A 13,470-nucleotide genomic window follows, 5' to 3' on the forward strand; every position below is an offset into this window, starting at 1 on the left:
AGGTTGAATGTGCCATGTAGTACCATAGTTTTTTCTTAATGGGATTCACCAACTTCTTGTTCATCTATTTCTTTATGATGGTAGGGAATAGGGTACCTTCTTCCCTCAGTCTTCTTTCCTTTGGAATCTTGGGTGGGAGGAAAGGAGATGGAAGGAAGTTATGGATTACATGTAAGTGACCACCTTTTCTTTGATATAAAGTAATAAGTAGTGTTCTTGCTCGAAACAAATGCCAGTGTGAATGTACATTCAAGTATGTTTTCAGGGCTACTAAGTGGTAATTGTATTAAGTGGTAATCAATTTATTGTATTTGCCTTCCAATGTCTTGATTTTAATTTTGATTTTTTTAGGGGAACATTACATTGGATAGAAAAGGGAGGTGATAATGCACCATGGCAGTGGTCCTCAGAATGTCCAGCATCAGCTGCAGAGGTCTAGGTCCTTCACTGGGAGTGAAGAGGAGCAGCCAGCCCATCCCAACTTACCCCCATCTCCTGCAGCGCCTTTCGCTCCATCAGCCAGCCCATCTGCACCCCAATCCCCTGGGTACCAGATACAGCAGCTGATGAGCAGAAGCCCTGTGGCCGGGCAGAATGTGAACATCACACTGCAGAATGTTGGCCCAGTCGTGGGAGGAAACCAACAGATCACATTGGCCCCTCTGCCACTGCCCAACCCCACCTCTCCAGGTTTTCAGTTTGGTGCACAGCAGAGGCGCTTTGAGCATGGCTCTCCATCATACATTCAAGTTACTTCTCCACTGTCGCAGCAGGTCCAGACTCAAAGCCCCACACAGCCTAGCCCTGGGCCAGGGCAAACCCTGCAGAATGTTCGTGCAGGTGCCCCAGGCCCTGGGCTGGGCATCTGTAGCAGCAGCCCCACTGGAGGCTTTGTGGATGCCAGTGTGCTTGTAAGGCAGATCAGCTTGAGTCCATCAAGTGGTGGTCACTTTGTATTTCAGGAGGCACCAGGCCTGACTCAGATGGCCCAGGGAGCCCAGGTTCAACTCCAGCATTCAGGAGCTCCCATCACTGTCCGAGAACGGAGACTCTCCCAACCTCATGCACAGTCAGGAGGCACCATCCACCATCTAGGGCCTCAGAGCCCTGCAGCTGCAGGAGGCACGGGACTGCAACCTCTGGCCAGCCCGAACCACATCACCACAGCCAGCCTGCCACCCCAGATCAGCAGCATTATTCAAGGCCAGTTGATACAGCAACAGCAACAGGTGCTTCAGGGGCAGCCAATGAACCGATCTCTGGGATTTGAGAGGACACCTGGTGTGCTGCTCCCTGGCGTGGGAGGGCCTTCAGCATTTGGGATGACATCCCCACCGCCACCCACCAGCCCTTCCAGAACCACCATGCCTCCAGGCCTTTCCAGTGTGCCTCTTACATCTATGGGAAGCTCAGGAATGAAGAAGGTTCCCAAGAAGTTAGAGGAGATCCCCCCAGCCTCCCAAGAGATGGCACAGATGAGGAAGCAGTGCCTGGACTACCACTACAAGGAAATGGAGTCACTCAAGGAAGTCTTCAAGGAGTACTTGATTGAACTGTTCTTCTTGCAACATCTACAGGGGAACATGATGGATTTCTTGGCTTTTAAAAAGAAGCACTATGCCCCTTTACAAGCGTATCTTAGGCAGAATGATTTGGACATTGAAGAGGAAGAGGAAGAAGAGGAAGAAGAGGAAGAAAAATCTGAAGTTATCAACGATGAGGTAAGAAACAGCAGTTCAGTAGTCTAGAAGGGCTACGTAGAGCAAAATAGATGGTGTACAACAGCAGACTGAAAATGGGTAAACTTGGGGTAATGTAGGATTTGGGTGTCACAGGATCCAAAAAGGAATAAAATGTGTGTTTCCCTTCTTCCTTCATGTAGAGGAAGCACTGTTCATTGTAGCTGTCTGCGGAGGAAGATGAAGGACTATGTTGTGACTGATTCCTTTTCAGAACCAGATGTTGTCATTGACAACCAAAACTCATCCTGGGCAGAGAGCTCAGCCAGTACTGTCTAGGCTTCTCCCCTGTCTGTGTATTGGTCCTTGGCCAACAAGACACTGTTGCCAGTCCTCTGGCAACCTACAGGAAAGATTCTCCCAGTGCAGTGAAGCTTAGTCCTTCTCCCCTGGCTTCCTAGTTTCACTGTATATTTATGCAGGTTTGTCCATAAAAACAAAGTTTTTAAACCAGGGATTTAAGTCACTAGTATCTTGTGTGGGATGTCCACAATTAAAGTACAGATAGCATCAAACAACTATTAAATTTTTTTTTTTTTTTTTTTTTTAGGTTTTAGATATATTTTAAATGTGAAGTTATATTTTAAGCTCACACTTTGCAGACACCTATGGAGTGATACTTGAAGCAGAAGCTTTTGTAGATAGTTTTTGGGTTCCTAGAGTGCTATACAGTAAGTCCCCCCTAACAGCACAGCAGTTGTGAAGTTCTCTGAGGCATGCTGTACTGCGATGCACTGTCTTTTGTGCCTTGTCTTGTGTAGTGTTTATTATGTTGGTGTAGCTTATTTTGTTTTATGATAGAGCTAAAATAAACTGCTGTCAGCCCTCTGGCAATGAAGCCTGCTTTTGGTGAGCAAAAGTTTGCCTTTGCTCCAGAATCCTCACTAGAATCTGTGGATGTATCTGTGTGGCTTAGCCATCTGTGTCTTCTTCAACACTGGACCTAGGCTGGACTGTTTTTGTTATTCAGAAGGTCTCAGTGATTTTGAGGACCACTATTAGTACCATGGAACAGTGGAACTGAGTACTCTTTGTGTCTTTTACCAATGTTGTCTGTAAGCTGAGCCTCCTTATCTGCACTTGTGAAGAAAAACACAACTTCTCACAGCTTCTACTAAAGTCAACTTTGCTGTGTGACCCATGTGGTAGGCTATCGAATGTTATAGCGGTGCAGAAGCCACCTGTGGGGCACTGATATCTGAGTGCCACTTTCATTTTACATTTGGAAGTTGAAGAATCTAAAATGTTGCCTGTGATCTAGACGGGAGTGCTGAAGATTGGCAGCTGTTAGATTGTTATAGAATGAACCTGTCAGTTAGCTCAGTGTCCCTTTATAGGATTTGAAGCAAAAAACATTCCATTTTTAAACACCTAAATTAGTGAGCTGTCAGCAATGAAATTCTAATAATTTTGAGCAGTCTTAAAAATTGTTACCTTTTTTTCTCAAAATATTTCTCTCAGGTAAAGGTTGTGACAGGCAAGGATGGGCAGACTGGGACTCCCGTTGCTATAGCAACCCAGCTTCCGCCAAATGTTTCTGCTGCTTTTTCATCCCAGCAGCAACCGTTTCAGGTACTTTTTGATGGTTCTAAATTGTAGTCTCATCCCAAACGTTTCTTTCATCCAGATATTTTAACTTTCAATTTACTATTTGCTCTTCGGCATTTTTTTTTCCAGAGCCCATTCCTTATTTTGAACAATAAAAGTCTTTCTGCATAAACAGTTCTGAAATTCAGTTGCATGAGTGAATGACAACACAGACCTTACTGCATTGTTTTCTGTGACCTGCAATGTGGTGGTAGCTTGTAGTGTGCATGTCTTCTATTATTCAAAGTCCTGTTACTGTATGCGTAGGGTTCCTTGTGTGCTGTGTTTAATGTTTGTTATTTCTCGTGTCTTACCTGTATTTTGAAAACAGTGCAAAACAGAACAAGTGAAAAGACACAGTAGGAATTTTTCCTTAGCTGGAGGAAATATTGGTGTGAATCACCTATAGATCCTTAGAACTGAAATTTCTTAGTGAAGGAGACCAGAATGCATTCATGATGCTGGGGTTCATAAACATGCTAGCTTTGGAGTGTGCTGACTTCTGAAAGCAGTTTTGTCCTTGGTGATATTTTTGTTTTTGCTTTTAATTTTAATACAATTTCAAACATGAAAGCTGATAATAGTCATACATACATACATACATACATGCATACATACATACATGAAGCCTCTGTGCCTTTTCTGACTCATACCATTAGCTTTTGCTCATTTGCATTTCATTCTCATGGTCAGGCAGTGCCATATGGTATCATGACCCCTATCTCTAAATGACTTCCACTAATAGATAAGGGCAGATGAGGAAATGCCACAGTAACCTGGTACTGCTATGTGACTGACAGTTGAGATTTAGATTCTGCAGGACCAAGTCTTTTGCAGTTTTCTCCCTAGTTGTGAACCTGGTTCAGGATACCCATATTCCTTCCTCCTTGTCATGCCTCTCTCTCTGGCTTTTTTTAATCTAAGCTGGGTTTTTTTGGTCTTTTGTGATGGTTGTTTCTGAAGCATACTGACCAGTTATATTGTGGAATGCTTTATTGTATGGGATTGTCTGACATGTTCAAGTAATGTAGTCCTGTCATAGAAATGACAGACAGTGTGTCTTTCTCAATGTATCATGTCACCAGACCATGGTATTGCCTTGTCCTCACTGGTGATGTTAATTTGAAGCATCTGAGGTGATGTCTACCTGGCCTGTTCAGTGTATATTAATTTTCCTTCTGTAAATGAGGACATAAATTATATAAATGTCTTCAAATATAATAATCTTTTACCCATTATTTCAAACATCTATTAATGAGTTGCTCTGAGTCAGTTACTACTATAAAGACTTCAAGTGGATTCCTTCCTTGTCTCTCTCCTTCCTCCATTTCCTTATCTTTCTACTCTACCCTATGCTGACTTGGAACCTATTTTGTAGCTCAGGCAGATCTCAAACTTACAATAGTTCTACCATTCTCTGAAGTGCTGGTGGGATTATAGTTGTGGATCACTAAGAATTTCTTTCTTTCTTTCTTTCTTTCTTTTTTTTTTTTTTTATTTAAAGACAGGGTCTTAAGAAACCTAGGTTGGGTTTGAGGCCAGCCTGGTCTACAGAGTGAGTTCCAGGACAGCCAGGGCTACACAGAGAAACCCTGTCTCAAAAAACCAAAACAAAAAACAAAAAAACAAAAAAACAGAAACCTAGGTTGGTCTCAAACTCACTATGTAGACTAAGAAGACCTTGAGCTCCTCTGCTTCTTCATTTAGCCCTTGCCTATAAGTTGAGCATACTCTCCACATACGACCCATCAGACTCTTGGCTCTTAAGTGTTTACGCAAATGAAATGAATGCCCATGTACACATGGAATGCTTTCTGTAACAATTACAGCAGTTTTGTTTGTGAATCCCTAAAGCAGAAACACTTAACTACCTATCAAAAGATGAAATTTTAATCAGTCAGTTACATGACACTTTAAGTACTTGTTTGCTTAACATTCAGTAGTATTCACTTTTCTTTGGTCTATAGTTATGTGAATGTTGATAAACCAAAGAGTTGTCTACTTCCCAGCACAGCTTTAAAAAAAAAAAGTCCTCACGCACTCTTTATATAGTCTGGCCCTTCCTGTCCTTTGGTTAGTACTCCCCAGCATTTTAAGTGTGTGACTTCTCCAGGGTGGGGTGTACCAGAATCATGGATCATCATCTTTCTGGTCGATCTGTGTTTTTTTTTTTTTTTTTTCTGATTGTCGAATACTGTTACTGCTTCCTGATACTTGGGTCTATAATGTGTCATCATCGGTTCTTATATTCCAAAAGATGTTAGGAAGCAGAAATTGGTTAAGGTAAGCACATTTGCTTACAGTTTGGCCAAACTGGGAAATAACCTATTTTTTCTCTATCATGGCTGTGCCAGTCTTCATAAGTTATTGAAACAAAGACCACAAAGTTTGTAGGTTGAGAGGGTTTAACCTGTTCTTTCCAAGGAGGAAGGCTGCTTATCCAGGTTACCTTTCCTGTTTCCCTTCTTAGCAGGTATCCTCCATTTTGAGAATTTGATTTTTTTTTTTTTAAGACTTATTTCCTGTGTATGATTGCTTTTGTCTGAATGCATGTATGTGTGCTATGTGTGTGCCTGGTGCCTATGGAAACCAGACGAGGTCATCAGATCTTCTGGAACTTGAGTTAGACAGTTGTAAGCCACTGTTTGAGTACTGGCAATCAAACCTGTGTTCTCTGCAAGACCATTAAGACATTAAGAAGTCAGGGCTGGAGAGATGGCTCAGAGGTTAGTAGCATTGACTGCTCTTCCAGAGGTCCTGAGTTCAATTCCTAGCAACCACCTGGTGGCTCACAACCACCAGATTGCTCATCACAATCTGTAATGAAATTTGATGCCCTCTTCTGGTGTGTCTGAAGATAGCAACAGTATACTCATATACATAAAATAAATATTTCTTTAAAAAAAAAGATATTAAGAAGTTTGTCCAACTTCATATGATTTTACAAGTTAGACTGTCTTGCTGGTGATGTTTTGAGGAAGCAGTTTTACCCTTTCATCTTTTGATGGATAGTTGAGTGTTTGTTTTAGGGATTCACAAATAAAACTGTTGTAATTTTTTACAGAGAGCATTTTGTGTGTACATAGGTGTTCATTTGCAGGAATGCCTGGGAGTCAAGAGTCTGATTATTGGGTCATATGTAGAGAATACACTTAACTTTATAGGGCTAAATTTTTTTTTTCCTTGTGTGGTTTTTTTTTATAACAATTTTTAGATTGATTTATTTATCTTATTTGTATAAGTACACTGGAGCTGTCTTCAGACACACCAGAAGAGGGCATCAGATCCCATTACAGATGATTGTGAGCCATCATGTGGTTGCTGGGAATTGAACTCAGGACCTCTGGAAGAACAGTCAGTGCTCTTAACTGCTGAGCCATATCTCCAGCCCACCTTGTGTGGTTTTTTGTTCTCAGCAATAGTGAGAGTTGTATTTCTCACTCTCCACTTCAGGACAAAGTTTTTTTTGCATGATAAAGATACCAAATTTTTGGTACAACAGTACTGTGCTAGTTGCAATTTTTTTCTTGAGTATAGTTTGTAGAACAATTATTTAAAACTTTGATGAAGTATAACAACATTTTTAAAAATGAGTTATATTTGTACTTGGTCTAAGCCAAAAGTCCTAGAGGTGATGTACTGCCTTTCTGATATTATTTCTAAGAATTTTGCTCAATCCAAGGACACAGAGATCTCCTGTGTTTCTGCCTGGAAGTTCAGTAATTTGACATTTAGACCTATTATCCATTTTAGTGAAGTTCTATGTGGGGTGACATATTTGTGGGTGTTAGTTTTCACAAATGGGTGTTTGTGTTAGTGCCTGGTGTGTATCTCTGTCTCCCTCTCCTTCTCTTTGTGTGTGTGTGCACATGCACACACACACACACACACACACACACACACACACACTTGTGTTCAGGAATGTGAATACCATGGTGCACAAACAGATATCATAGTATTGCTTCCAAGAGTCTGTTTTTTCCTTCCACCGTGATCAGTTGTCATCAGACTTGGCCACAGGCACCTTTACCAATGAGCCATCTCACTGGCCCAGGCACCATAAATTCTCACATTGGTTCTGTTTCCTTTGTTTTGTTTTTGTCTTTGTATTCCTTTCCCTTTTCCTGTAGGTTTCAGAATAGATTTGATATTCTGCTAGGATATGATGGGGATTGCATTGTATCTGTTAAAACCAGTTTGGGGAGAACTGATAGTCCTACTATACTGTATTTCAGTTCAGTTCTTGAATGTAAGTCTTTGGTTTCTTTCATTACTGCTTTGTAATTTTCAGCATGTTAATGTTGTATGCTAACTTGTTTAAGTGTATATATATCTATTTTTTTTTCTGTTATAAATAGTATTTTAAAATGGTTCCTAGGGGCTGGAGAGATGGCTCAGTGGTTAAGAGCATTGACTGCTCTTCCAGAGGTTCTGAGTTCAATTTCCAGCAACCACATGGTGGCTTACAATCATCTGTAATGGGATCTGATACCCTCTTCTGGTGTGTGTGGAGACAGTGACAGTGTACTCACATATATAAAATACATAAATCTTAAAACAAACAAACAGTTCCTAGCTGTTAATCCCAAACATAAAAATACAGCTGCCTATTTTAGCCTATATTCTGCATCGTTGCTAAACTCATTGTTTTCAGAACATAGAGAATCATTTCTATGAAGAAAGTTTTACTCTAATTCTTTTTTAGATTTATTTTTATCTTGTGTGTTTTGCCTACATGTATGTCTATGCATCGTGTGCATGCAGTGTCCATGGAGTTCAGAAGAGGGCATCATTACCTTGGAACTGGAACTGGAGTTGTTTGTGAGCTACCATGTACATGTTAGGAATTGAACCCTAGTCTCTGGAAGAGCAGACAGTATTCTTAACCACTGTGTTATCTCTCTAGCCCTAAGTCTTAACTTTTTATCCCATGCAGTGTGCAGTACAGAGAGGACTTCAGTGTGATAGCCTCTTATAGCAATGGAAACCCAGACACTCAATCTTGTTCATAGGATCTTCTCTGAATGATGAGGGTGGGAGTCATTAGTTTGTAGATGTCTTTTTTCAGTATTGGGAAATTCCCTTCATCAGTGGATATTGAATTTTGTCAAGTGACACTTCTGTGTCTAGTAGTGTGATTTGTGATTGAGTCTAAATACATGGTGTCTTACCTTAAACTGTGTGATACTTTATAATAGAAAATCACATCTTCATCAGTGTAAAGTGCTGAGGTTTTTTTTTTTAAATAAGATCTCACTCTGAAATAAGCCACATGGTGTTCCACTGTGTGTACTTTTTTCACCAGGAGGTTTCATTTTCCTCGCTAAGCAACTACCCAGCCCCTTTCTACAGCTGTTATTTATTTTGATGCTCAGATACTTGTAACTGACTGAGGCTGCTTCTAGCTGGCTCTAGTGTACTTTTGACATGTCCCTACCTTTTCATGGCACAAAATGTTTAAGATTTATCTTCTGGGCTATGTGTGTTGGTTCATTCCTGTAATTCAGGACTTAGGAATCAAGAAGCAAGAAAATTGTTACAAATTTGAGGCTAGCTTAGTCTACACAGTGAGTTCTAGGCAGAGCTACCTAATGAGACCCTGAATCAAATCAAATTAAATAGGTAGGTAGGTAGGTAGGTAGACAGACAGACAGACAGACAGACAGACAGTCCATCTTTGTTCTTGATCTAGCCTTGAGATCAGCCAGAGAGCATGTTTCATTTTTGTGTGGAGCAGTAACCTGATTCTACTATTTATGATTTCATTTTAATCTTAGAGATAAATATTTTTTTAAAAAAAGATTTTTCTGGCCAGTGGTGGCACACGCCTTTAATCCCAGCACTTGGGAGGCAAAGACAGGCAGATTTCTGAGTTTGAGGCCAGCCTGGTCTACAGAGTGAGTTCCAGGACAGCCAGGGCTACACAGAAAAACCCTGTCTCGAAAAACCAAACCAAACCAAACCAAAAAAAAAAGATTTTATTTTTATTGCTTTTATATATATGTGTGTGGTGTGTGTGTGTGTGTGTGTGTGGTGTGTGTGTGTGTGTGTGTATGTGTATGTGTGTATGTGTGTATGTGTGTGTGTATGCCATATGTGTGTTACATTTATACAGAGGCTGTTGGATCCTCTGGAGGTGGAGTTACAGGTGATTGTGAACCACCTGATGTGGGTACTGGGAACCAAACTTAGAACCTGCAGCAGAGCAGCTAGTGCTCTTCATGCTGAGGCATCTCTGCAGACCCTCAAGATAAATCTTTTTTTTTTTTTTTTTTGGTTTTTTGAGACAAGGTTTCTCTGTATAGCCCAGGCTGTTCTCACTGTAGACCAGGCTGGCCTCGAACTCGGAAATCCGCCTGCCTCTGCCTCCCAAGTGCTGGGATTAAAGGCGTGCGCCACCACTGCCTGGCTTGATAAATCTTAAATTAGAAAATTTCAGACAATTAGGTTGGCTGTAGTGGCACATGCCTTTGATCCCAGCACTGGGAGGCAGAGGCAGGCCTATCTCTGAGTTTGAGGCCAGCCTGGTCTACATACTGAGTTTCAGAATAGCCAGTTATATAGTGAAACCCTGTTTCGAAACAAACAAGCAAACAACAAATCAAAAAGAAAACTTATGTGTGGAATCCTTGTCTGTATTTGGAGAAATGTAATGTCTCAGTGCATTTATATGTCATACAGAGGCCTGTTTGTGTAAGAACAGTGGGACTGTGGAAGGTAAAGGGCACCTACAAATGTATGAGAATACGCCCAATGTATGTGTTCAGTGCAGACTAAGCCATTCACATTCACACTTAAACATACTCAGTGATCAGAGATGAGTTCTAGGCAAGGCGTATGTGTTTATGTGAGTATGTGGTGATTTTCACCCTCTTTTGGTGGAGTATGCCTGATCTAGGCAAGAGGAGACATTTTGTTTCACCTGGAAAAGATGAGTGATGGGCATGTCCCTGACTCATCAGTGTATGCCTGAGGAATTTTTGGATTTTGTGTGTACCAGAGCATAGGTGTAGTGATGTTCTCAAGCAGCATTGTGTGTAAGTATCCCTAACTGGAAGGAACCAAAGATCCTTTGGCAGCAGCATGGGCCAATGGCTATGTATATTGAGGCAGAAGAGTATCAACCAGAGTGCTCTTTGGGAATCAGGGATGTGCCACAAAGTCAAGATTCATCAGAAAGCAGAACTCAGCAGATACACTAGAGAAGTCTGTCAGTGGTGATATGGCTCCAAAAATGAAGGAGACATTAGGAGTTTTCTTAAGTGTGTAGTCATTGGTCCCAATCCAATTGTTCTTGATTATTGCTTATTTTTATTTTGTTTTGAGGTAGACAATCGCTGGGCGGTGGTGGTATACGCCTTTAATCCCAGCACTTGGGAGGCAGAGGCAGGCGGATTTCTGAGTTCGAGAGTTCGAGGCTAGCCTGGTCTACAGAGTGAGTTCCTGGACAGCCAGGACTACACAGAGAAACCCTGTCTCGAAAAACCAAACCAAAAAAAAGAAAAGAGGTAGACAATCACCATGCTTGCCTGGCTAGCCTGGAAGTTTCTGAGTAGACCGGGCTGGATTCATACTGCTTCTTCTTTGCAAATCCCTTTTGCTGAGATTTAAGGCCATGAACCACACACCATGCCAGCCTGGTCCTTCAAAAAATGTCTATAAAAATATTTATTTATTTATTTATTTATTTATTTATTTATTCATTCATTCATTGTCTCTGTCTCTCTGTCTCAGTCTCTCTCTGTCTCTCTCTCACTCTCTGTGTATGTGTATATAGATAAGAGGACAACTTTTAAGAGTCATTTTTCTTTTTTAGAATTTCTCTGTGTAGCCCTGACTATCTTGGAACTTGTTATGTAGACCAGGCTAGCCTGGACCTCACAAAGCCCTGCCTGCCTCTGCCTCCCACGTGCTGGGATTAAAGATGTGTACTAACCACCATGTCAGTGCTTTGTCTACCTCTCATCTCGTCACAGAAGGACTAGTTGAACACACTGCATCAGGCTTTATGTGGGGACCGTGGGGGCCAGGCTTAGGCTATTTAGACTTGCACACTCCGTGTTTTAGCGGTTGAGCCATCTCCTCTGCCCTATTAGTGGTGTTTCAATGGTATGCAGTGACTTTCTCCATTTTCCTTCTCACAGAGTATTATGCAAAATTTCAAATACAGAAACTTGGAATGAGTCATTTAGTATTTCATAGCCATTTGAATGATATGATTAATTAAAGTCACGTGTACATGTGGGGGTCAGAGGACAACTGACTTCAAACTGTAGCAGTCCAGTCCTGCCTCTGTGACCAAACTGCTAGCATTACGTGTGTACTAATACATGGTTTACTTCTTTATGTATTCCTTCAGTTTGAGGGCTGTAGTCCATTTAGCCGGTTCAGATTTAGGCTTTTGGTCTCCATAGGGAAGTACTCTTAAGGGTGTATTAGCATTTGTGAGTCAGAAGAGAGTTAGTGAATGGGCCTTGACATATGTTACATCATGTTTAGCAAAGAATATTGATGGATATATATGAATATCCCAGCCTTCATATTCTTACATATGTTGTTCTGACAGCTACACTAAGCATTCTAAAAAGAATTTCAGGATAGATTTTGGTTTATGCAGCTGTTTGTGCTAATATGAATACAGATCCAGAGGTCTCTGTATATATCTTGTGAATGTGTTCATTTTTTATGTATATACTGGAAGGGTTATAGGCATGATGTGGGAATTTTTTTCTTTCTTCTTCTTCTTCTTTTTTTTTTTTAGTTTTTTTGAGACAGAGTTTCTCTGTGTATCCCTGGCTGTCCTGGAACTTACTCTGTAGACCAGGCTAGCCTTGAACTCAGAAATCTGCCTGCCTCTGCCTCCCAAGTGCTAGGACTAAAGGAGTGCATCACCACTGCCCGGCGATGATGTGGGATCTTAATCTATTTTACTGTACATGTTTTTTAAAAAATGAATTTTATTTTATTTTTTATTTTTATTTATTTATTTTGAGACAGGGTCTCACTATGTAAACCTGGCTGGCCTCAAACTCATAGACTCTGTGTCCTGAGTCCTGGGATCTTTAAAGATGTGTGCCACCAAGTCCAGCTCTTTTTTTTTTTTTTTAAGATTTTTATTTTATGTACTTGAGTGTTCTGTTGACATGTATGTATATGTACCACATTTGTTCTGTTGCCTATGGCAACCAGAAGAGAGTATTGGATACCACGGAACTGGAGTTACAGAGGCTTGTTAGCTACAATGTGGGTGCTGGGAATCAAACTCTGGTCCTCTACAAGAGCAGAAAATGCTCTTAATTACTGAGTCATCTCTCCAGCTCCACTGGACATGCTTTTGAAAAGAAGGCTCAGGCGGGTTTTATATTTGTGTTTTCTGTACCAAATTCCGATGTCTGAAAACTTGAATTAAGAGACAACAGGTTACTGAGTCTTTTCTACTTACAGATGTCTTTAAAGGTCTCTTCTTCCTTGATACCATTCTATTTTTGATGACAGTACCAGGCTTACAGAAGCCATGGTCCAGACATTTAGCCAGCAGTTTCCTGGTAATGTTAAGTCTTCCTCCAGGAGGAGGCAAGTACATTCTTTTATAGGCAGCAATCATTTGAGTTGAATCTTCTGCAGGCTACCTGTCTTTCATTCCTTCCAGTGTTCTTTCTCATGCTGTGTTGTTTAGGCTCTGAATAACATGCATTTTATTTATTTATTTATTCATTCATTCATTCATTCATTCATTCATTCATTCATTGTGTATATGTGTGCATATGTATGTAGTTCAAAGAACAACCCAGGGAACTTGATTGCTTTCTTATCTCGTGTGTATCAGGGCTCTCTCATGTGTAGCTCAGGTTATCAGGTTTGGTGGCAAGCATCTTTACCTGCTGAGCTACCTTACTGCTTCCTAGCTGACTTTTTTTAAAGTCAAGAGTTTCTTCATGTAGTCCAGGCTGACCTTATAGTGGAAGTCTCCTGAGTATTAGGATTACTGTTGTGGCCTACTCTATCTGGATACTGTGTTGTAGCTGCAAATTTGTTCTCCTTTAAAGCAGGTGATACTTAACCTCTTAGTTTCTTATCTTGGTCTCTGTATGCTGCCTGGGTGTGTGTCTGCCTGTGTGGTTAATGGTCAGCCATACTTCTAACA

At 40.9% G+C, this 13,470-nt stretch overlaps 1 protein-coding gene across 1 annotated transcript in view; it reads left to right on the plus strand.

Annotated features, from left to right (window-relative positions):
• Positions 1–13,470, plus strand: part of Ep400 (E1A binding protein p400) — a 107,646-nt gene that overhangs the window by 12,031 nt on the left and 82,145 nt on the right. Inside the window, exon 2 of the mRNA XM_028777403.1 lies at positions 352–1,721. Within this exon, the coding sequence (XP_028633236.1) occupies positions 387–1,721 (1,335 nt within the window). The 5' untranslated portion in view covers positions 352–386. The remainder of the gene's footprint in view (positions 1–351; positions 1,722–13,470) is intronic.

The sequence above is a fragment of the Grammomys surdaster genome, unplaced genomic scaffold, assembly GCF_004785775.1.
Source record: "Grammomys surdaster isolate TR1022 unplaced genomic scaffold, NIH_TR_1.0 309, whole genome shotgun sequence".
In the NCBI taxonomy this organism is placed as follows: domain Eukaryota; kingdom Metazoa; phylum Chordata; class Mammalia; order Rodentia; family Muridae; genus Grammomys; species Grammomys surdaster.